This window comes from Salvia hispanica, chromosome 2 (assembly GCF_029641045.1).
Source record: "Salvia hispanica isolate PSC_SH4W2 chromosome 2, Shi_PSC_v1, whole genome shotgun sequence".
Taxonomy (NCBI): domain Eukaryota; kingdom Viridiplantae; phylum Streptophyta; class Magnoliopsida; order Lamiales; family Lamiaceae; genus Salvia; species Salvia hispanica.
In genome coordinates this window covers 4,626,978-4,651,044 of record NC_142693.1, presented here as the reverse complement: position 1 = coordinate 4,651,044, position 24,067 = coordinate 4,626,978, and the positions used below count along the sequence as shown (strand labels likewise).

Sequence of the window (24,067 nt, the reverse complement as noted above, 5' to 3'; positions counted from 1 at the left end):
AAACCTGATTCCACACTCTCTCTCCAATTGTCATTATTTGTCTCACTTCACCTTTTATTATGAGACTGGTATGTTTCCTATTCTATTAACTCAGTCCATTCATGTTTAATTATAAAACTGATAGTAGTATATAAATTATAAAAGTGGAACAAACATTCCACTAACTTTTTCAACCAAACATTTCATAAAGTCTGAGCAGCCAAAAAGTAAGACTGCTTCTTGGTGGACAACTTACCTTTTTTTGCCACGTGGCAGCTTATTATTCGTCCACGTGTACAAATGATTGGCTAGGAATGGTAGTATGGTGTTATTTTAAGGGGTGGTGGCACCCTAACATGCCCCTATATATATATTCTCTCCAAATATGTATAGTAAGCCATTATTGTTACACCTTTAATTGCCATACATAACATACATAACAAAAAAAAAAACACTATATAGATTACATACCATACATGTATATATATGGTACAACCATTATGACTGTTACATATTATTCGAAATGACTAAACCTCAAATGCATCGACCAACAAAGCAAGGATAAGAGGCTTCAAAACCTTTTCGGGTTGAGTGTATCCATCTTCTTTGTCTTTGTAAGCAACATATGTTACGCGGTTCAAGTTTAGTATATGCATAAAAAGATCCCTTGATTTATAACATGACGGCCTAAGCATCTCCTCGTTGTTATCTATCCATGCATTCATACATAATTCCATAAATTTGGCCATCGCATCTTCTTTCGTCACACCATTATCTTTCATGTAGCTTTCAATCCCAATAGCGAGTTGACCTCTCTTCGTTTCAAACTAAACACCACAAATAGAATTCAAAAACTATTCCCTAATTGAAAAGTATATAGATATGTATATGCATACCTCATAAGAACCTATGTCATCAAGTAAGCGACCTATTATGAGTGTGGCAACAAATATTTTAGGCTTCTTGCTTAGCCACTCGAAGTCTTCCTTTCGAGCAGATCCTATTCCCATAAAAGAAGAGGGGACTGCATAACCGTAGGTGCTGGTAATGAGACCAATCTTTAGGTATTCCTCAAACGATGGCAAGTTACCCTCTAAGAACCACTTCGCCTCTTCAAAGTAGCCCCTCGCCAATTCCTTTAGCTATGGATCATATCATATCAAATTTGCTAAGAATACACACTTTTGTAATAGTAACAGTAATAATAAAAGTATTAAAAATTTCCTTATACATAACATAAATCATACTCCTTCTATGGTGTAGTGTGATGCGTAGGATCGTCCTTCCTTAGCCAATTCTTCATCGAATTCAATGTAGAATTCCAAGATAGCTTTATAGAGAGGTCTCATGTACTCGGGGAGTCGAGAGATTTCTCCATCATCCCACCTTATAAGCGAGAAAATAATAAGATTTGCATGGTTAAGTTGTACATGATTGAATATAGAAAATAAATAACGAAACTTGGATGATTCTTTATATATATAGGATGAGGTGATCAAATCTGATTGAATTGTGAAACCATCGGTTAATTTGGGTAAAGAATGAATATTCCTAATCTAGTAGAAATGCTGATTCCAAATGAAATGACGATTAAAGCACGTTCTTAGATTTTACCTCTGCATTGCCTCGGTGAAAACCTCAAGTTCCTCAATCGTACCATAAGCATCGTATGTGTCGTCTATTACAGATGAGATCGCAATGCTCTTGGCGAGCACGGTACGGGCACGAGAATATTGTGGCTCATGGTGCACTGACAGAGCCCAAAAGTAACACTCCACCATCCTATCTCTTGCATAAGGAAGTTTCGACATAAGCCCTAATTCTTTCCACCACCTATATATATATAAAAATCAAGATTATTTGTAATTAGTATTAATACTACACATCTTATGGCCTTTTTTTGATTGAAAATTAGGTTACCTTGAGACTTGCTGGAGCTCCTCTCTGTGCAGAATCTGCAATAGATTATAGTCTAATTTGGCAAACTTGATTAGGGCTTCATTTTTTTGCTCTTCTTCCTCATACACGGTGATGTAACTGCGTGCTTCAAGTCTAGGAATCCCCAAGTGCAAGGGCTGCACGAGCGCACGTGAAACTTGCTTCTTGAGGGGTGATCCGAGGCTTGGCACAATTGATTTGAGGGAGGCCGTAGTAAAAGAAAGCGCCTCGTCTAGTATGGTTTCTCCATGTGTTCGAAGATACGAAGCTTCATACAAACTCAGCATACCCTTCGTGTCGCTCTTAATGCTCTCTTTGAATTTCCCATTCCCATCTGTCCATTTGCGGAAAATTTCTGCTTCCAAAATTTGCATATTAGTCATAGATTTAGTAATTATTTTTGGTAAAATTGAACACATAAAAATACCAGTAGATATAGGGTGGCCGTGCTGCCTGAATAATCGAAAATGGAGAGCAACGGTGTTCAAATCATAGGCTTCATCATTGTGATAATTCGTATCGAGATTGAAAAATTGTTGTATTTTCTCTTCGATCTCGTTTTCAAAATGATACGAAACGCCTAGGCGCTCGAGTGTGTCTATCAGATTTATGGTGTCTATCATTTTGGTTTCTGGAGCTGTTAGCAGATTTCGAACATCACTTTTCATCACATCAACTCTCTTGGAGTATTTTTCTACGACCTACAATACCAAATAGTGATTATAAATAACAATCAGATTATACTATATCAATTGTTACAAACCAATAAGAAGTGATTTAAAAATACTAACATAACAAAAGATAGAGCTTATTTGGTCTATAAATTTTACTACATCAATTAGTTGGCTTATACAATTGATGTGAAACTTTATACTTATTAGAGTCCACAACAATTGACAGTGTGAGGGTTGATAAGTTATAACCCAAAAAAACCATAACACTGAAATAGCGTGATAAGTGTAGAGTTGGCCCAAACCGAGACCTATAAGCTTGATTGACAACCCTATTTTATCCCTAATTTAAGGACATTTTTTATTTGCATCTCCAATTTTATAAATTTTTAAAAACTTTCAACGCAACTAATTGTGTCTCTAATTTTGCGTCTTTAATAACTTGATTTGTTGTAGTGCAAGTCCGATTGACATCCCTACTTATTCCACATTGGAAAAGTGAAATTATATACTTACCTTGGAGTCAGATACATGATTGATGAATTGATCACCCCACAAGCTAGGTGGGAACTTGGACTCAGGGCGATGATAGAAACTGTTGGAATTTAGAGCCGCCATTTACAAATCTAGGACAACAAAACAAGAATTTAGAGAAGCAAATTGTGTTGTAGTTCTAAGTGTTGAACAAGATGAATCCATGTATATATAGGCATAGCGCATAGGATAACTAAACGAAAATTTGGAGTATCAATTAATGGATCATAATAAAACATAAATTACGACGGCCGCCGTGTAGTTATCTTGCGTTGTTGTTACGTACGTTAAGCCAAAATTAATGTTTAAAAAGTTATATAGTACGACTTACATGGAGAGTATGGCTGTCAAAAGTTAATACCTCGATAACTTATAAAATACACAAATAGTTAAGATGTTACTTAGACATGGATGTATTCACATTCGTAATTTAAATAGCGTTCAAAATCAAAACACTTGTAGTCTATTGGATCTTGTGATCTAACGGTTAGATTAATGTCACATGTCATTTAAAAACGTAGATTATTAGTCTAATAATGTAACTTAGCTAATAATGTACTCCCTCCGTCCATAAAAAATAGGGTGATTGGTGTATGACACGGATTTTAATGTAGAATTGGTAAAGTAAAAAAGAAGGGAAAAAAGTAAGAGAGAATGAGAAAAAGTAAATGAGAAGTAGTAATAGTGGAATGATGTGTAGGGTTATTATATGTTGAAAACTTTCCATAAATGAATGTGCTCTATTTTTTGTGGACGGCAAAAATGGTAAATGTGCTCTTTTTTTTGGACAGAGGGAGTACTATTTTAGTAAAATAATGTATCAATTTAGTCTAATAATGCAGCTCGGCTAGTAATGTACCATTTTAGGCTAATAATATAGCTTATCACAACCATTCAATCCAAGGATCCAAGGGCTGTGATTTGTGCTATGATTGATAAGTACTAAAGAGCTGTGAGGACACTAATACATCCCTACTTTTATATACTACTGGATATAGTCATGCCAGGATGTAGTATATTGACTCACTCGGTTAACTATAACTAAATGATAGGCGTTATATCTTAATTTAAATCAAGGGTCAATATTATTGAGTTTTTAGTATTAATATCATGCACAAAAAATATTTATTAGGGTATTAATGTCAATTAACAATAAATTAGTTATAACTAAATTTTGAAAAATATCTCAAAAATTTAAATGCATATAATTATCTCGATTTAATTTTTTTTTCACACAACATATATATATATATATATATATCAAATTGAAGATATTTTATAAGGATTCCAACGAGATCCTACATGCATATGTTTCGATGTCAAAATTTGATAAATTTTCGTAAATATTCATAAACTTCATAAAGTTGTGTTATATCAATACATCTTACATAATAGTATGTCATTACAGTACTTGTACAATGTCAATATGAAATCGTATTGACATTGTCATGTCTTCGTGTTGATATATCCATTGACGGGCCTATATGGGGGTTTGGGGGTCCCATGGAACCCCCAACAATTTCAAATATTAATACTCCCTTTGTCCCATTAAATATGAAACATTTGGGAATCAGCACGGGTTTTTATGTAATGTTGTTTTGTGAGTTAATGAAGAAAGAATGAAGTAAGAGAGATGAAAAAGTAGAGATAGAGATGTTTCCATTTTAGGAAAAGTTTCATTTTTAATGGGAAAAAACTAAAAAGGAAAACGTTTTCTTTCTAATGAGACAGAGAGAGTATATGTTTTATATTCATAGGTATAATATGATTAGGGATGTCAATGTAGCCCGCAACCCGTGGGCCGGCCCGAATAGCCCGCCAAATTTATAGGGTTAGGGCTGAAAATTTCTAGCCCGATAAAATTACAGCCCGATTAACCCGCAACCCGTTAGGGCCAGACCCGAAAACCCGATAAAATTTCTATTGTTATATTTGTTTGACTCTAATTCGACACTTCATTGGTTATTTTATAATATAGATTACTAAAAAAATAACTTTCAATTTTATATAATAGATATTTAAATTATTTATTAAATTTTTATTAACATAATAATAGATATATTAATTAGGAACTTTAAATTCACTAAAAATATATTTAAATTTCTAAAACATGCTTTAAAATTTCTTGATGTTTATGTTTTATTTTGCATAAATCTTAAATATTAGTATTTGATTATGTTTATGTTTGAGTTTAAGCATATATCTCAAATTTATTATAATTAAATATTTTACATTTTATAAATATAACTAATTTTATCATTATTTATTGGATTGAACGCATATTAATTTTATCGGTAACAACCCGATTAGCCCGTTGGGCTAGCCCGAAACCCGAGCTTTTAGGGTTAGGGTTGAACTTTTATAACCCGAAAAAATCACAGTCCGATTAGCCCGCACCCGATTAACCCGCAACCCGAATAGGGTTGGCCCGAAACCCGGTGGGCTGGCCCGATTGACATCCCTAAATATGATAACTTAGAACAGTTGGTAAGCTTCCTTGCCTAACCTATCCCCAGCCTGAGTTTGAATCTCATCAAGTTCAGCTTGGCATTTTACCATTTTCAATTGTAGTTTTACTACTTTTTTTTATGTTTTTTTATATTTCTTATATCAATTATACACAAAAAATTCATGTTTTATGTACTTCATTAATTAATCTATTCAAAATTAATCATTTCAAATTTTCTTTTAGCTAGTATTTTTTTATGTTTTTTTTTTTTTTTTTTTCTCTACAACTATTATACACAAAAATTTAATGTTACATACTTTATTACTTCACTTATTTCAAAATTTATTCATAGTTATTAATAATATTAAATATGTACATATATCTAGTCTCTATATCATCTAATTAAATCTACCCCATTGCTCATTTCCATCGCATTGTAACAATATCATAACTTTCAGCTACGACGACATTAGAGCATCTCCAATAGCGGCTAGCCCACAGGCTAGCCGATTCGCGTCGCTAGCTGAACCATTGGAACCGGCCATCGGCATTTCGGCTAGCCGATCGGCGAGCTCTAGCCAATTTGCGGGCGCTAGCCGCCATTGTAGGCTTAATTTCGGCTAGCCGGTTGAATTTTTTTTAATGTATTTTTTTATACATTTTTTTTATTTATTGCATTTTTTTAATGTATTTTTTTATGCATTTTTTTTATTGCATTTTTAATCTATTTTTTTATGAATTTTTTTTAATTATGTACTTTTTTTAGGATAGACCTTTTTTTAATTTATATAAAATTATTGCATTTTTTAATGTATTTTTTTAATAAATTAGTGAGGAGTAGCGTGGGGCGGTGGCTCGTGTGTGGAAGCCCGATTTTTTTTTATTATGTAATTTTTTTGATTTTTAGTTAATGTAATTTTTTTTATTTAAATAAAATTAACAAATTTTTCCCGTATATGTGTCGTAAATTTAATTCCGCATTTTGTGTTTAATTCTGCAAATGTAGTTGTTTTTGAATTATTTTTATTGCGGCTAGCCTGTGGCTAGCCTATTTGATTAAAATGATGATGTGGCAGGTGGATTTTTAATGATGATGACGTAGCAGGGAGAGAGAGTGGCTAGCCTGTGGCTGACCTAAAGCCATTGGAGATGCTCTTAAATAATACTCACCCTCCGTCCTCGAATAGGAGTCCAATTTTTTTTTTGGCACGGATTTTAAGTAATGTGTAGAAAAGTGGGTGGAAGAAAGGTAGTGGAATATAGGTCTCACTTGTACATATTAGTTTTAAATGATACGTGACTCCTATTCGTGTACGGGCAAAAAGGGAGAAACGGGTCTCATATTCGTGGACAGAGGGAGTACCTTACAATTGTTATCGGAGAATTGGACCCCCCAACTTCAAAATCCTTCGTCCGCCACTGGATGTATCTAATCTACTATATTGATGGTTGTTATTATCTTTTTAATATTAAAAAATAAAAAATGAAATACGCATGGCAACTTATAGATCATTAGATCTCTAAAATTCTATGATCTTAAATTAGTTGTAGTTGATAACTAAAAGATGAGTTAGCAATTGCACATATTGTCATGTCCATATAGGACTTAGAGTGTCCACAGTGGGAGGACAAGCCACCTCCCACCGCTGCCCCCTTCTCCCACAGCCATGTCCAAGCCGCGGCTCGCCGTTTCCACGCAATAGGGCGCCGTGCCACGCGCCCAAGACCTTCTCTCACAGCCGTGTCTGCGCTGACTAGTTGTAGCGCCCATGTCCAACCCCCCCACCGTGGCCCTCAGTTTCCTCAGCTATAGGGAGCCGCGGCCCAGCCATGTCCTCGGGTGGGAGCCTCGGCTCCCTATTGTGGACACTCTTACATGCGAGAACAGTTTGGGTGTCAAGAATGCATATTTATTGCTGGGGGCTGTGTGGTTAAGGTTAAACAAACATTGAAGTCTGGCATAAATACTAAATCTATAGGCCTTGGTCAGCTATAAAACGATATTTTCAAATAAGAATATAATAAAAGAGTAGTGATAAATTAACAAAATTTGTATATAAAATTGGACATTTAAGTTATTTTACATTTTAAAATGTAATGTATTGCTACATATCTACCATTTTATTGATTATTTAGGAAAAGTTAAGTTTTTCATAACCAATATTTATGCATTTAAGGAATAATTAGTAATTAATTATGTATACTAACCGTTACATAATTTCTTCTCCATTTTATTAAAATTTAAACTCTCCCCTACAAATTAACTAGATTCATATGGTTCATGATTTCATAATTTTCAGATGAATATTTTAATTAGGAATATATTAAAATAGATTTAATTAAAATTTTTTAAAAAAATGATTATCATTAGCATCTAATTGTGTTGTTATTAAATAATCTTTAGAATTCTATGTTTATAAAAACAAATACATGTATATATACTTCATTTCTTAGTCTTATCATCGAACGAATTAATCATAGTCATACTCATCCAATTATATATAATTTTTAAAATTCTAAGTTATAAAAACGATTACATCTGTATATACTTAATTACTTAGTGTTATTATCCAACGAAATAATCATAATCATTCGCATCCAATTATATTATACTATAAAATAAACTATAAAAATTTCGAGTTATAAAAACGAGTACATGTATATATACTTCATTTCTTAGTGTTATCATCCAACGAAATGATCATAGTCATTCTTATTCAATTATTTTATTTAAATTATTTAAAATTTTAAGTTATGAAACGACTACATGTATATATACTTAGTGCTATCATCCAACGAAATAATCATAGTCATTCAAATAATTACACTTTAATATTATGTAAAATTCTAAATTATGAAAACGCATATATTTAATTTCTAAGTGTTATCATTCAACGTAATAATCATAGTCATTTACATCTAATTATTTTATTAATAAAAAATCTTTAAAATTCTAAGTTATAAAAATGACTGCATGTATGTATAGCACTTAATTTCTTTTTGTTATCATCCAACGAAATAATATTAGTCATTCACATCCAACTTTTTTTTGTTAAATAATTCTTAAATATTAAAGTTATAAAAATGATTACATGCATATATACTAGTGTTATCATCTAACGAAATAATATTAGTCATTCGCATCCTAAAATAGTAGTATTAAATAATCAATAAAATTTAAGTTATAAAAACGACTACGTGGATGTATATATAATTTGTTAGTGTCATCATCCAAGGAAATAATCTTTAAAATTCTAAGTTAATAAAAACAACTACATGTACACATACTTTATTTTTAAGTTTTATCATCCAACGAAATATTAACAGCCATTCTCACCCAGTTATTTTATTTTAAAATAATTCTTAAAATTCAAGTCATACAAACGATTATATGTATATATATTTAATTTCTTAGTGTTATCATCCAACAAAAGTATTCCACCTGTTTCATTAAAAATGAATATTTTTTTTGAATTGTCCCACAAAAATGACACATTTTCTAAAATAGAAATAACATCATCTCTATTATTTTTCTCTTTAATTTTTTTGTCTTTTTCTTTAACTTATAAAACAATAATAGTACTATCACATAAAATCCTGTGAGGGAAAAAAATATTTTATATTTAATTAAACAAAGAAAGTAATATTCATTAACATTTAATTACTTTATTATTAACTTATCACTAAAATTTCAAGCTATATAAACAACTTAGATGTATATACTATTTTCTAATATGTCATTCACGAAAATAATGCTCCTACTAATAATTATTCATATCTTTCTTTAGTCTTTACTATATTATTCATATATAATTGATACTATATTGGAGCTCAGTTCTTTTAAACTTTTGGTTGTTTTCCCCCTTAATTTATACTATATAATACTATTAATTTAAAATTATAAAGTAACTTTTTTTTTCATCACTTACTGGTAATACACAAGAAATAAGTAAGAAATTTTAAGATATGTAATCTTATAATTTTGAATTTAGCGAAAGTTTAGTGCTAAATATTAGTAGTAGTATATTTATTTGTTTAAAACATATGTATAAGTAGGGATGTCAATTCGACCCGTAACCCGTGGGCCGGCCCGAACAACCCGGTAATATGAGCGGGTTAGGGCTATAATTTTATTACCCTAATACAAAACGGGCTAAATGGGTTGGCCCGAATGGGTTGGTGGGTTAAACGGGTTGGCCCGAACGGGTTGTGGGTCGGCCCGATGGGTTGTGAGTTTTAATTATAAAATATTAAGCTTTAGGGATTTTTTATATTTTTAAATCCTCAATCTTCATTCTACACAATCATTAGTCTTATCCAATCTTCATTTTACACTTTTCCACTCGATCCCATAATATCAACTTTCAAGTTCGATCTCAACTCATTATTGCACTGTCCCATCATCTGTCATTAGTGACTTACTACCACCAAAGTCAATCAAGACAAAATTAAGAACTAACCTATCAAAATCTTAATATATTTATCATTTTAATAATGATTCATGTAAGATATGATTTTTAATTTTCATAAAGAATTAGTTACGAACAATGCCATATAATGACACGAACGCAAGCTTTAATTTATATTGTAGTTGATCGAGATGAAAGGCTTCTTTTTCAAGTATTATTGAAGAAAACTATGAAAATTTGAAGATTTTTATATGATTCTAAATTAAAAAGAAAAAAATATCTAAAATTTAAAATCATTTTATAGAAGAAAATTTTGATACAAGAGATTATTTTCGAAAGCTTTTAGACCCGAATAGCCCGATGGGTTAGCCCAAAACCCGACGGGTTAGGGTTAGGGTTGAAAATTTATGACCCGAAAAATCCATAACCCGAATGGCCCGCACCCAAATAGCCCGGCAACCCGAGTGGGCTGGCCCGAACCCGAACGGGTTAGCCCGATTGACATCCCTATGTATAAGCAACAATCTTGGCTACCTAAATTTTTAATTATCTTAATTTATGAAATTTCCATAAATATTGTATTGATCTTCCACATATTCATAATTTTCCGTATAAATATAAAAGGAGTAAATTAGTAAGAAAATAATAAAACAGATTTAAATAAAAACCGATTTAAAATATAAGGGCATTTTGTATATATAATATTTGTTAATAAATCTTTACTCATAATAAAAATAAGAGTATATTAATTGTGTCATTTATGCTCAACTTTTTTACATTAATGGTCTCACACTCTCATTTAATTCTAACTTTTTCACATTTACTCATTTAATTCTCAACTTTTTCGCATTAATGGTCTCATACTCAAATTTTTTACACTAATTGTCTCATTAAATTACTCAATTTTTTTACATTATTAGAGCATCTCCAATGGTGCATAGGGCAGCAATAGACTAGCAATAGGCTAGCCATTCTTTCCCCTGCCACGTCAGCAGCACTAAAAAATCTATCTGCCACATCAAATTTAGGTCAGCCATAGGCCAGCCGCAATAAAAATAATTCAAAATATACTACATTTACGGAATTAAATTTACGATTAAATTACGGAATTAAAATTCCGACACATATACGAGAAAATTAATCCATTCCATTCAAAAAAAGTACAACGATTTCAAAAAAAATTACAAATATTTAAAAAAAAAGTACATGATTTTTTTTTTAAAAAAAAGGGCTTCCACACACGAGCTCCGCCACTCTCTACTCCTCCTCGCCGTCGCTGCCGCCACCCGTGGTATCTGAGCCCACGTCGGAACCCGCTAGCCGTGCCCTCGCGATCTCCAAATCAACCCGCATGCTCTCGAGCATCGAGTGAAGAAACATCTTCTTCGTGGGGTCAGTGGCGGCCTTCCAATCTTGGAAGACCTTGTACATCTGATCCCGCGTATGGTTACGCGAATAGAGAGTGTACTCGAGTGGGGCGGGTGGGAGGGCGGAGGACTGGACCTCGCGGGGCGATAGGGGGGACCCGCCCCTCGCAGCTCGTTGCGCCTGCTTGCATCCAACCGGGCGAGGACGACCAGCATATGAAGGAGGGGATGGAAACTCCTCAACATCCGGGGGGAGGTCGTGGGATCCGCCGTTGCTGCCGCTGTAGTCGCCGGAATAGTTCAGCCTCTGCTTCTTCGGCCACCCAGCGTCGCACTCCGCCCGGAACTTCTCGGAGTCCTTCAGCAACAAGAAGCACTCCCAGAAGGTGAACTCCTTATATGTCCCCGCCAAGGGGAACTGACTCTCGGCTATCCTCCGGGCGTCATCCTCATTCTGCCCACTAGTGAGCTGACGGACGGCGTTGGCGTACAAATTCGCAAAACGGCCCACTGCGGCCCTGATGCGCTCCCACCACTTCCGGACCTCCTCGTTGCTGAAGTCCTTCCCATGCGGGCAGTGCCTCCTATTGGCAGCTCTGATCTTCGCCCACATGTTGACGATCCGCTGGTTGTTCGCAACCAGCGGATCGTCGCACACCTCCAACCACCCCCTGGCCACCCCGGCGTACTCATCCTCCGTCCACTTCCTCCGGCCGAGGGTGCCGTCACCAACGGGCTGCGATGACTCGCCGACCGCCTTGGCCTTCCCCTTCGTCTTCTTCTTCGGCGCGGCCCGCCTCGCTGGAACGGGAGTATCCGGATCCTCGAGATCGATCCTCATATCATGCAATGACAGAAGGTCATCGCCAGTGAACTGCGTCTCCACTGGGGTCGACGTGTGAGACGCAGCCGTAAAAAAATCAAGCGAGGCACGATATACCGTGTCCCCTCCCGGTGACCCCTGCATACCCCCCATCATCCCGGGATGCATCTCTCCCTGCATCATCATCCCCATCATCTGCTACTGCATCTGGGGCATACCCCCCCACCCGGGCGCTGACTGCCCGCCGCTCCCCTGCCCCCCGCCCGGCATCCCCACGGCATACCCCCAGGCATACCCTCCTGGTTCCCCCCCTGCATCCCCCCCGGCGCACCGGATCATCCCCATCAACTGCCCCCAAGGGGCGTTAAACCCCGGGCCCATCTGCCCCCATCCAGATCCCACAGTTACCGTGGGAGTCTGAGATCCACTTGTCGCTGGACTAGACTCGTTGTTGTGATCCATCGCTCGATGATGCTCTTGTACAGAAAGTTAGAGAGAGAGAAAACTCATTAAAACAAGTGGTGCAAATGAAAATGAAACTAAAATCGCGTTTATATAGGTTTTAAAAAAAACAAAAATAGGCGCTGGCCGATCGGGCCGCCACAATGGCGACTAGCCGATCGGCCCAGCGTCGAGCGATCGGCGAGCCCACGCCGATTCGCTCGCCGATTTTGCGCTGGCCGACTCCAATGGTTCGGCTAGCCGGTCGCTAGCCGACCATTGGAGATGCTCTTATGTTTTCTTATTCATTTTAAAAGACATCTATCCTTCAGAATTATCAATTTTAAAATAGCATACTCCCTCTTTATCAGTTACTTGAGTCATATTCTGTTTTGAGTTATTGCAAGTTACTTAATTTATTTCTCTTTTTGGTTAAATACAAATATCTTATCACATTTATTTTATTCTTTCTTTTTTACTTTACTATCTCTTACTCCATTCTCTATTCTATTTTATTTAATTCACTAAACACAACTTTCTTAAATTTTCTATTTTATTTAATTCACTAAACACAACTTTCTTAAATTTGATGTCAAATAAAAGTATATGATTTGTACAATATTCACAGCAATGTCTATTTATATAGAAGTTAATATAATTAGTTTAAACTTTTGAAGTGAGATCCATTAGTCAAAATATTATTTGCAGGACACTCCACGTCATACTGCCATTTGGTATACCTGGACAGCCGAACTTATTTTCAATTTATGTTACATAATCTTGTTCATTCTGAAACTCGGCCGGGCAAGTTTTTGGTATGTATTCAGTTAATCTTGAGTAGTGACAATTAGATGCCACAGAAAATGTTACACAACGGCAATGTACAATATACAGAATGAACACATCAAATATTCAAGAGAAATAAATACAATATGGATTAATGATGATCTAGTTTGTGGAATGACGACCATCGAGCAACAAACAGCAATTCAATAAGGTTGGGAGCTGGCCGTTCCGTCCTTCCCCAAAGAACGTTGCCTCGCCCTCTCCATCTTCCGCTTGCGCCACTCCTCAAGTGCTGCAGATGTTTCCACAGTCACAACACACGAAACTTGAACTTTCACATAGTTTTTCAATATATTGGAAGCCAATGTCTAAAGACGAGAAAAGCTGAGGGGCTCGAATAAGGAAAGGGAAAGGGAAAGGGAATAAATAACCTTTGTTGCTGCCTGCATCTGAATACGAACGGAAATTATTCAATCTTGATCTAAGGTCCAGTGCAGCTGTCTGCTTCGCATCTTTCTGTGGGATCTGTTCTGTTTCGACATACACATCCTCTCCAATTTCTCTAACCTAACCAGAAAATCGAATTCTTTTTCAGATCCTCTCACCAAACTTGGAAGAGCAGCTGCATTTTTTACTTAATCGAGATGCATTATAAAAATGTAGTCTTTCAGAAGGCAATGAACCATGACAATACTCACTCTCTTGATGAGATCCCGAGGAATTAAAGCACGTCTTATGTCTTCGGATTCCTTTATATGCCTGTATAGAGCTGTGCCACAAAGAATCAGCAGCACATCCAAGTTTAGAAGCAAACAAACCTTTTGTTTTAGAGAAATATACAACATGACTAATTTCAGCTAAACGAGGCAAAAACTACAACAAACAATAAGGTTGAAGCGAAGAATTCACGATCAAGCTATAATTTACTAAATAGATAAGTGAACTGATTCGATCAAGCTTTGGCTTCATGGAATTTGGTCATTTACAACTACACAAATGGAAGCATGGAACAAGCATCCCCATTATAATTCTTAACACATTTGAAACAATGGCCACCCTTCACTTCTTTTCGACATAAAACGAGAACAAAGAACTCAAATTTTTTAAGATGGCTATTAAACCAAACATTAACACTTGCTGGTACACAGACAATTTACAAATACTACTTCAATAACTAACCATGAGCTTCACAATTCAAGTAATAAACCCACATAAAAATCTAACCTTTAATTCCACATTGCAAAATCATGAATCAAATCCAATCAAATTTATGCTCCCTAATTTATTCCATCTAATTTCCTAGAGTAAAACATAATTTCAGATAGCAATCAATTACTTCAACAATTAATATTTCTAGCCTAAACCCAACTCTACAAAAGCATAGTTAATTAATTTCTTCAAGATTTGATACAGTCAGAAAATAAAACCCCTCTTTTCGCATAGACGGCAGAAACCCACATAAGCGGAAACCTTATATCTAAAATCTAAACAAGAAGAAGTTATATCTCGATAAAATTTGATAACAAAATTAAGAAAGATGAGACCTTTATTAGAGATGGGCGATTTGGAAGAGGGAGAATAGAGGAAGCCATGGAGCAAGAGAAGAACAGTGGTGATGTTGAATAAGCAGACAAGAATTGTGGCGTTCTTGTAAGATAACCGTGATTTCACAGCTCTCGACCATTGATGTTGCTGCAATTTCTCCATTTTCAGCTGTATTGTTTATGCTTTACGATTGGGGGAGAAGAGTCATTGATAGTCAATTTCATCAGTAAATTGTTGATTTCTAATGGTGGGTGGTAAGCTGAGTAGCGCTTTTTAAAATTGCTATTGCAACTTAACTTACTTTACCATTTGGATTTTTAATTTTATGCCATAATATATTTTTAGAACGAGTATATTATTATTATTATTATTGGGAAAATGTGTTAACATTTCATGTGTAGTGAAGTTTTATCAAATAAAATGGAGTATATAAAAATTAAAATCTACTCCCTCCGTCCAAAAACAAGGACAAATAGGGCACATTTACTATATTTGGCTATCCAAAAATTATAGCACATTAATTTATGCAAAGTTTTCAATAAGTATAACTCTACACATCATTTCCACTAACACTATTTCTCACTTACAATTTTTCTTCTCTCTTACTTTTCTCCCTTCTTTCTTATTTTACCAATTCTACGTTAAAATCCGTGTCATACACCAATTGCTCTATTTTTTTTGGATGGAGGGAGTACTATACTTAGAATATGTTAATTCAAGTAACGGATTTTATTGTGACATTTCAAATAAAAAATCTATTTCAAAAAATATCGTGACAACACTTTGAGTTAAAGTTAGAGAATTTAACATGTGTGCAATTTTTTGTTCTTTTGTATTGCATACGAAAATTTGTGCTGCGAATCATGCATATGAGTTATAGAATTTGGGTCAGAACATATTGAAACATTGATTAGAGTTTAATGACTATTTCACGGTAATGTTAGTTAAAGTTTAATGACCATTTCAATGATAGAGTTTAAAAGGCATTTCAATGATATTTCTGAATCCCCAATGACTTGTCAGTAACATTAATAAAACCACCCGATAATGTAGAAGATGAAAACAATGTGAAAATAATTCATCTAATTAGCAACACCACACATCAAGACGTGTTGATACGAAGATATAAGTACTGAACCACTCGATAATGTAGAGATTGAAAGTAGTATGAAAAATATTCTACCTAATAGCAGGACCACACAATGAGCTGGAGAGTCATACTAATAGAAGATAAACACATCAAAGTCCTTTTGGATATGATTGTATCTTGTCTTGTTGCTAATTTGCAACTCTTTGCTTTATGCTTTGATAAATTTGATAGTCTTGATTCTTAATTTAGATATTATAGTAAGTGTTAAAATATGGGAGTGATGACCATCTTTTTTAAGTAACAACATTAGCACTTCAATATGCATTCCTTCTTTGTTCATTGTTCAACATTGAAAATAGGCCTGTCAAATTGGATACCTGCGGGTATCCGATCCGAAAATTTCGGGTACCCGATCCCAAATTTCCTAATATCTAATACCCGATACCCGATCCGAAAATAATTTTGGGTACCCAAATACCCGACTCGGGTATCCAGTCCCGAAAAATCGGGTATCCAATCCCGATTTTGGATTTTAATTTTAATTTTTTTTATTATTTTTTAAGAAAATTAACTAAAAACTTTTAATCAAAATTTTAAAATAATTAAAATAAATACATAATTTATTATATTTAATTAAAAAAATTGGATAATTCGGGTAATTTGGGTATACCTGATCGGGTATCGGATAACCCGATACCCGATAATCCAAAAATTCTATACCTGAACCCGATCCCGAAACATCGGATATCGGATATCCAATTACCCGATATTTCGGGTTTGGATATCGGGTATCCAATTCCCGATATCCATTTTGACACCCCTAATTGAAAACATTAATCAATTTATAAAAATCATCACTCCATAAAATTTAATTAAATAAATCGTGGCAAAATAACATTAAACAATTTTATAGCAAAAATAGAAAATGAAAAAGGGTGGTCGGCAGGATTCCCGATCGGGTATCGGATAACCCGATACCCGATAATCCAAAAATTCTATACCTGAACCCGATCCCGAAACATCGGATATCGGATATCCAATTACCCGATATTTCGGGTTTGGATATCGGGTATCCAATTCCTGATATCCATTTTGACACCCCTAATTGAAAACATTAATCAATTTATAAAAATCATCACTCCATAAAATTTAATTAAATAAATCGTGGCAAAATAACATTAAACAATTTTATAGCAAAAATAGAAAATGAAAAAGCGTGGTCGGCAGGATTCGAACCTGCGCGGGCAGAGCCCACATGATTTCTAGTCATGCCCGATAACCACTCCGGCACGACCACTACTGTGAAACAATTCAGAAGTAAATTACTTTAATTTTAAATTATTCCATGGTTATCTTCTATTTTAGTGGCAGTGAGAGTGTGCAGACCAGAAAGAAAGCTGTGCGCTTCTCGCCAATCCGTTGTTAAGGTTTGCAAAAATATTTGTTACACTCATACCATTCACAAGCTGATCGATTGAAGACCGTTTTGGCCACAAAATAATCTTTCTGAGTAAAACAATCCCTGCAAATTTTTGGTCTTTAACTTTGCATATTTCATTTGCGGTAACCCTTTATCTTATTTGAAAGAGAGGATTTTATTATTTTTGCCTTCATTTCTATTGGACTCGCTGGTTTATCTAATCGTTGTCGCAGACCAAGTGTTTGAGGAAATGCTTGGCTGAATTAGTGTTTCTCTTTACTGAAAATGTGATTCATGAATGGGACAAGCTACAATTGTGTTTGATTGGTTAGAAGATGAATGTGTTATCCGAATTCTGGTTCCTTCCATAATCCCTAAGCATTGGATTCTATGTGGTTGCAATGGTATCTAAAGGTTTTGGGCACCAATAGCCTTGAATTTAGCTGTTCTGGGCTCAGTTTATTTTTTGTTTTATCTTGTTTGGTTTCTCATATCAATAAAAATTCAGTCTTGATACTTATCATTGTTCTTGATGTATTATATTAGGTGAATTTTTCATTTGGGATCTGAGGTTGAAGTTTTGGAGTCTATGAAATGGCATTGACGTTATTAAGGGGCATACATTCGAATTGCTTTCGGTTGTACCCGTCGGTTTATGTTGCTAGAAAACATGTCAGACATTTCAGGGTGCGAAGTTCACAAGGACAAACTGCAATGCAAGAAAAGCAACAGACTCAATTGAAAGCTTCTCCGAAATCAGAATCAGCAAAATACGAAGAAGTCTTGAAAAACTACGAGGCAGTCATTGGAATTGAAACCCACGTGCAGCTTTCCACCCTCACAAAAGCCTTCTGCAGCTGTCCTTATAACTACGGGGCTCACCCAAACACTAGTGTTTGCCCCGTTTGCATGGGATTGCCTGGGGCCTTGCCGGTTCTCAACTCAAAGGTTATAGAGTCCGCAGTAAAAGTCGGTCTAGCACTCAACTGTAAACTCTCTCTTAGCTCAAAGTTTGATAGGAAGCAATACTTTTATCCGGACCTTCCAAAGGGTTACCAAATATCGCAGTTTGATATCCCGATTGCAGCTGGTGGTTATCTTGATGTTGACCTCCCGGTTGAGTTTGGTGGTGGGCATAGAAAGTTTGGTGTGACTAGAGTTCATATGGAAGAAGATGCAGGGAAGCTGCTTCACACTGATAATGGAAGCTTTTCTCAGGAAATTAAAACTTTTCCCTACTCAAGTTTATCGTATCAAATTTACTGTGCTTTTATCTTTTATAACATTTACAGTTTTCTCCCTATCAAGATCATCATTTTCATGTTATATTGTCTGCTTCTTGATCTAAAATAGCCAACTATTCAAAACTATTTACTGATTCATCACTCTTAATATTGTTCTCAGTGTTATCTTAATAGAAGACTATGTATGTTGTTTGTGGTGCATTTTTCAATAATTTCATAGTAGAGATCAATACGAGGCGCAGATTTGTTCAGATTGATTGATTCTTTCTTTTGACAGGTTGACTTGAATAGAGCAGGAGTTCCGTTGCTTGAAATTGTCTCTGAACCTGATATGAGAACAGGTACTGAAGCAGCAGAATATGCAGCGGAGTTGCAGAGATTAGTTAGGTATCTTGGAGTGAGTAATGGGAATATGCAGGAAGGATCTCTACGTTGTGATGTCAATATCTCAGTTCGTCCACACGGGCAGGAGGAGTTTGGCACAAAGGTAGATTAATGTGCTATTCACTTCAAGCTGCTTTATTGTAAAATTAATGGAGTATAATAAATTTGGCATGAGCAGGTCGAAATAAAAAATTTGAACTCATTCTCATCAGTGAGTAGGGCCATCGATTATGAGATATTAAGGCAGGCACAGCTCCACAGTCAAGGTCAGGCTGATCAGATTGTGCAGGAAACTCGTCTCTGGGAGGAAGGATCTCAGGTCTTAGTTCATTATTTCTTACAAGAATAAACACTAATGTATCAGTTTGATTCAGTCAGCTTGGTTGCTTTATCACTAATCCATTGGTGTGTTTTGCTAATTAGAAAACATTTACAATGAGAAAGAAGGAAGGCCTTGCAGATTATCGGTATTTCCCGGAGCCTGATCTTCCAGGAGTTAATCTCAGTGAGGAGTACATAAGTACTATTCGTGATTCCCTACCCGAACTACCTGAAACAAAACGTCGCAGATATGAGACCATGGGGCTGAACATGCAGGATGTTCTTTTCCTCGCGAATGATATAAATGTAAGTCGTGCTGGCTGTTTGGTTTAATAACATTGCTGCCATCATGTCTATCTGATGAGCTCGTGCAAATATTTCTCAGGTTGCAGCATTTTTTGATGCCACAATCGCAACAGGTGCTGATGTTAAACTAGCTGCTAATTGGATAATGGGTGATATTGCTGCGTATATGAACAATGAGAAGTTGTCTATCGATGACATTAAGCTTACCCCTCAAGAATTGGGAGAGCTTATTGCCTCAATCAAAGGGGGCACCATTAATGGGAAGATTGGCAAAGAGGTACACAATTAAGCAACATCCGATCCGTATTCTCCTTCCATACAATTTTGCTATCGTTGCTGACTGGTGTCAATAGCAATTATGTTGTCAAGTTTACTTCTAAAAAATTGTGACACGAAAGAAAAACACTGGTGAAAGGAGATGGAAGAATCGATTTACTACCTTGCGTTTCGTGTATTGCTGTGGAACTTTTCTATACTATATCTGGTTCTTGTCCGTGACATGTGCAGATATTGTTCGAGCTAGTAGCCAAGGGTGGAACCGTTAAAGGACTTATTCAAGAAAAGGATTTGGTTCAGGCAAGTTGTTTCACATTGGTTATTTCTTGAGAAATGGTCAAAAATGTTTACCTGAAAGTACAAACCAAGTTAGTCCATGTTACTAAGCTTAGCCCTTATTCTTGTTTTTGAATCTTTAATCAGATTGCTGACCCCTCCGAGATTGAGAAAATAGTGGACAAAGTCCTTGCAAATAACCCAAAACAGTTGGAGCAATACCGAGGGGGTAAAACTAAGCTACAAGGCTTTTTCGCTGGCCAGGTACGATCCTGAGCTTCTCGTTGTATTCAGTCTCAATTTTGTTTTATGTGCCTAAGAGGTTCCAATTTCACGACGATAAACTCTAGATAATGAAAGAAACAAAGGGCAAGGCGAATCCCGCGCTTTTGAACAAGATACTTCTCGAGAAGCTGAATGCAAAGCCCTGATGTTTCTTGAATAATATGACATGACTCGATCATTCTACTCAGAAATTCGGGCCCCTCTATGCATTATTTTTGCTAGATAAAGACTAGACACTGTGAAAAAGACATGACTCAGCTGTGTCTAGGATGTGAAAGGTAGCAGGGGATGCCAAAGGATGTTTAATGGTTGATGTTTTTAGGCGAAAATAGAGGAAAGATTTGTGTTCTTCCATTTTTTAGCTATTTAGCTGTGAAAATTTTTTAGCAAGGCAAATTCTACATTTTATGTATTCCAGTTCCATCAAATACTATATCTGATAGTTATGTTTGATATTAGATCATGAAAAATTTACAAGAATCTTATAAAAGAGGCGAAAAACATTTTAAGGTCCCTATACTTTTGCCTTTTATTTTATACTATTATTATGTTAATGTTAATTAATAATTAATTAAATTTTATATAGTTTATTCCAATTGGAATGTTAATGTAGAAGACATCGTGAAGAAGAAACATGATCTATTAAATTTCTGTAAGCTGATTAAATTTTTTATTTTGAGATTTTACATGTGTAAAGCCAATTTTACAAATTTAAATAACACAACAATCATAAACTATCAATTTCATCTATGATCCAGAAAGAAAATATCATCCCCTCACTACCCCACATACACAAAAAAAAGGAAAGATTGAACAAATATTTCACACTAAATATAAATGAACAATTCAAAGTTCATCATGCCTGGCTTGTTCTAATGGAACATTTAAGTCAGGAGCCATATTTTGATGAACTGGAACAACATTCACACCATCCCTGCCACCTATAATAGGTGGCGGCGCAATCACTTCTCGTCCCGCCATCCCCGCTTTCACAGCAGCAATTACTTGCCTCTGCAGCTTTAGGATACCGACACGTTTCGAAACAACGTACAAAACGGCCAAGGAGAAAATGACAAATCCGGTGATAAGGATCACTCTGCCAAAAGAAAGACGGCGTTAGATATGAGGAGGTTATGAGACGGCTACTTCAAGATTTAGAAACAATCGTATCCGTGCCTGTCAAGAACGTCTTGACGCTGCATTGTGGACAGAAGGCCTCGGGTGCGTGAGAATAGTGACCGGTGGCCCTTGTATTCACTTTCAGCTTTCTTTAACACTCCAGACGATTCCTCTGCAACAACACTAAAAATGTCAGTAAAATCATCATCTAATTTGAATCTTCTTGTTTACTTGGCACAACTATGCCTAGGATATGCTTAGGCTTGTTGAATGCTTATTAGTAGAAAATAAATTAAAAAGCACAGAATAAGAACAGCAACAAAGAGATGGAAAAAAGAAAGGTTGCGAGCGAGTTACAATAGGCTCAAACGTGGGAGCTTATCCTCAGAGTATATACTAATAATACAGGGCTTAGGGTAATCTCTCAAATACTTTATCCTGTTCATTGTCAATCTAATTCATCACCCAAAGGAAACGCTCCCTATGAATATAATGTTTCTTCGCAAGATTTGAATTTCTCCAATTATGGTTAGAACAAAGGATCTGCTCAGCAATAATCATATTCCATTGTCAAGTGACTGACGTGGGTACTTCCCCGTAAAGAAAGAATCACATAAATCTCATGAGCAAACATGATAATACGAATTCAGTAAGATGGTATGAAAAAAATATACATGAAGTGGCATGCCAAACTTATTCCCTGTCCTACTTATCAGATTTCTAAAGCAAAAGTTAGTGGCGAAAAATCCTATGAGTTCAGTTAAAACAGTTAGCTGTATCATTATATATTATTAAATCATCATATGACTACTTAACATAATTGGTTTAGGCTGGTGGCGATGCGGGGTGATTGGCGGAACTCAACTTGCAATATGAGCGAGTAACGATACCAAAAACATCTTCATGGAATGAATATAAGGTAGAAATGCAATAATCAACATAAATAATAGCCATTGGAGAAAGATACTATTAATTTGGAGCCAAGTTAGAATATTTGATAACTTCAAACAAGGAAACAAACATACCGAAAGTCATGATAGTGCTTGCACTCCGTTCAACCTCCTATAAAAACAACAAATGTAAGAAAATTGTATTAGAGTCCTCGTTTTCCAATAACATACGTAAAATATATATTAAACGTGTAGTCATCTGTGACCTGAACCATAAGCTGGCGAGTCCGACGAAGGCTCTCTGTGATGCTCTCAGCCGCAGAAGTCATTCCTGCTTTAGTCCTGACAACATTTATAAAATACATCATATATTCCCAAAAAACAAGCATTTTCATGTTAACATTTGTGTTATATTACAAGCATATAACACAGCGAATAGCAATTACACTCACTGTAGATTGCGCCTTCGAGCTGTAGACTCTTCTCCCCCTCCTAAAAGAAGCTCTCTCTGATATCATCACATCAAGTTAGAACAGTATCAAGAGATTCTATACTAATCAAACAGAAACAACATTTTGCATTTACACATGAGCAACTTGTCAAATGTTGATCAAGAATCACTACCTCTTGTTGAGCAGATTTCTTCATGTTTGCCTTTGCTTGCAAATTTGCATTCCTTAACTTCAGCCGCAAACTGAAATTTGATGCATGTTTATTTCAACAATTACATAAATAAGGAAATAGAAAGTTTCAATCAACTGATCCAAACGATATAAAGCACCAAAAACCTATGCAAAAATTCATCAAAAACATGTAATTTCACCAAAAATTGTCAATTACAGCTAAAATCAGTGGTAAAATTCAGAATCTGAAGAAACCCTAAACCCAAAAAAATCAAGAAAGGGCACCTCTGGATTTGATTTTTCCACGACTGCGCCAAAGATTGCGCCTTTTCGGCATCATCGGCAGAGGGCAATTGTGGGGCGAGGAGATCGAGATTGAACTGGAGCGATTGCAGCATGTTCAGCCCATCTTGAGCTAACCCGTTTAATCTAGGCAGTGAATCTTTCTTCTCGGCTTCATCAATTTCAATCTGATCAGAAATTCGCGATGTTTTCCCGTAATTTTGGATTGCGTCGATGTGATCTACGGTTTGATCGAATGTATCTTGATACTCTTTCTTCACTTTCTCCACTTCTTCCGCCACTTTATCCATCTGATTTCGGAATGTCTGAACAATTTAGGATGCGTTTTGATTCAAGAAATTTGTTTTGCAACGAAACAGAAACGAGAAACTGATGGATTGTATTCGGGTTCGGGCTGACGGGTCAAGTCTAGCTGGTTTCGGTCGGGTTTGGGCTTTAATAAGGGCCCAAAAGTTATTACTACTTAATTGCCTCGGTATGAGTTAGAAGTTAGTGAAATATTTATCTTGCTTTTATATATAGTTTTATTAAAATTTGGGTAAAATAAATTAGTAAAAGCTAAGATTCATTACTATAAATAGTACTCCC

At 35.6% G+C, this 24,067-nt stretch overlaps 4 protein-coding genes and 1 non-coding gene across 7 annotated transcripts; 1 reads left to right on the top strand and 4 right to left on the bottom strand.

Moving 5' to 3' along the window:
- Positions 1-307: 307 nt before the first annotated feature.
- LOC125202016 (germacrene A synthase-like) lies at positions 308-3,249 on the bottom strand. Its single transcript, XM_048100327.2, has 7 exons — positions 3,105-3,249; positions 2,345-2,618; positions 1,900-2,272; positions 1,594-1,812; positions 1,227-1,365; positions 876-1,121; positions 308-806 (listed from the first exon to the last, which is right to left on the bottom strand). The coding sequence occupies exons 1-7, from the start codon at positions 3,204-3,206 to the stop codon at positions 507-509; spliced, it is 1,653 nt and encodes a 550-aa protein (XP_047956284.1). The 5' UTR covers positions 3,207-3,249; the 3' UTR covers positions 308-506.
- A 10,158-nt stretch (positions 3,250-13,407) lies between these two features.
- Positions 13,408-15,162, bottom strand: LOC125201706 (uncharacterized). Its single transcript, XM_048099926.2, has 4 exons — positions 14,942-15,162; positions 14,096-14,166; positions 13,829-13,964; positions 13,408-13,689 (listed from the first exon to the last, which is right to left on the bottom strand). The coding sequence occupies exons 1-4, from the start codon at positions 15,102-15,104 to the stop codon at positions 13,601-13,603; spliced, it is 459 nt and encodes a 152-aa protein (XP_047955883.1). The 5' UTR covers positions 15,105-15,162; the 3' UTR covers positions 13,408-13,600.
- A 2,085-nt stretch (positions 15,163-17,247) lies between these two features.
- TRNAS-AGA (transfer RNA serine (anticodon AGA)) lies at positions 17,248-17,329 on the bottom strand. Its single transcript has one exon. It is a non-coding gene; the product is annotated as a tRNA-Ser (tRNA).
- On the top strand, positions 17,312-21,059 carry GATB (GLU-ADT subunit B). Of its 3 annotated transcripts, none has more exons than XM_089063506.1 (9): positions 17,312-17,459; positions 17,999-18,671; positions 18,975-19,183; positions 19,259-19,399; positions 19,504-19,707; positions 19,787-19,984; positions 20,215-20,283; positions 20,407-20,523; positions 20,610-21,059. In XM_089063506.1, the coding sequence occupies exons 2-9, from the start codon at positions 18,047-18,049 to the stop codon at positions 20,688-20,690; spliced, it is 1,644 nt and encodes a 547-aa protein (XP_088919632.1). In that variant the 5' UTR covers positions 17,312-17,459; positions 17,999-18,046; the 3' UTR covers positions 20,691-21,059. The 3 variants fall into 3 exon arrangements, with proteins under 3 accessions (XP_088919632.1, XP_088919633.1, XP_088919634.1); XM_089063507.1 differs by lacking the exon at positions 17,312-17,459 and adding an exon at positions 17,464-17,595; XM_089063508.1 differs by lacking the exon at positions 17,312-17,459 and adding an exon at positions 17,520-17,542.
- Positions 21,060-21,274: 215 nt separating this feature from the next.
- On the bottom strand, positions 21,275-23,826 carry ATSEC20 (Sec20 family protein). Its single transcript, XM_048112031.2, has 7 exons — positions 23,462-23,826; positions 23,178-23,247; positions 23,006-23,061; positions 22,820-22,895; positions 22,689-22,725; positions 21,721-21,835; positions 21,275-21,640 (listed from the first exon to the last, which is right to left on the bottom strand). Exons 1-7 carry the CDS (start codon positions 23,767-23,769, stop codon positions 21,391-21,393), a joined length of 912 nt encoding a protein of 303 aa, XP_047967988.1. The 5' UTR covers positions 23,770-23,826; the 3' UTR covers positions 21,275-21,390.
- Positions 23,827-24,067: the final 241 nt, after the last annotated feature.

What these genes read in the sequence shown, in the direction of transcription:
- LOC125201706 (XM_048099926.2), bottom strand. Translation starts at nt 15,104, where the DNA reads ATGGAGAAATTGCAGCAACATCAATGGTCGAGAGCTGTGAAATCACGG. An exon ending in ATCGCCCATCTCTAATAAAG is followed by an intron (nt 14,167 to 14,941) that starts GTCTCATCTTTC and finishes TTTGTGGCACAG; the next exon opens with CTCTATACAGGCATATAAAG. An exon ending in AGATGCAGGCAGCAACAAAG is followed by an intron (nt 13,690 to 13,828) that starts GTTATTTATTCC and finishes AAACATCTGCAG; the next exon opens with CACTTGAGGAGTGGCGCAAG.
- ATSEC20 (XM_048112031.2), bottom strand. Translation starts at nt 23,769, where the DNA reads ATGGATAAAGTGGCGGAAGAAGTGGAGAAAGTGAAGAAAGAGTATCAA. An exon ending in TGGAAAAATCAAATCCAGAG is followed by an intron (nt 23,248 to 23,461) that starts GTGCCCTTTCTT and finishes ATCAAATTTCAG; the next exon opens with TTTGCGGCTGAAGTTAAGGA. An exon ending in GCTCGAAGGCGCAATCTACA is followed by an intron (nt 22,896 to 23,005) that starts GTGAGTGTAATT and finishes AAATGTTGTCAG; the next exon opens with GACTAAAGCAGGAATGACTT.
- GATB (XM_089063506.1), top strand. Translation starts at nt 18,047, where the DNA reads ATGGCATTGACGTTATTAAGGGGCATACATTCGAATTGCTTTCGGTTG. An exon ending in TCCTCGCGAATGATATAAAT is followed by an intron (nt 19,708 to 19,786) that starts GTAAGTCGTGCT and finishes AATATTTCTCAG; the next exon opens with GTTGCAGCATTTTTTGATGC. An exon ending in AAGGCTTTTTCGCTGGCCAG is followed by an intron (nt 20,524 to 20,609) that starts GTACGATCCTGA and finishes GATAAACTCTAG; the next exon opens with ATAATGAAAGAAACAAAGGG.
- LOC125202016 (XM_048100327.2), bottom strand. Translation starts at nt 3,206, where the DNA reads ATGGCGGCTCTAAATTCCAACAGTTTCTATCATCGCCCTGAGTCCAAG. An exon ending in ATCATGTATCTGACTCCAAG is followed by an intron (nt 2,619 to 3,104) that starts GTAAGTATATAA and finishes TTGGTATTGTAG; the next exon opens with GTCGTAGAAAAATACTCCAA. An exon ending in GAGCTCCAGCAAGTCTCAAG is followed by an intron (nt 1,813 to 1,899) that starts GTAACCTAATTT and finishes ATATATATATAG; the next exon opens with GTGGTGGAAAGAATTAGGGC.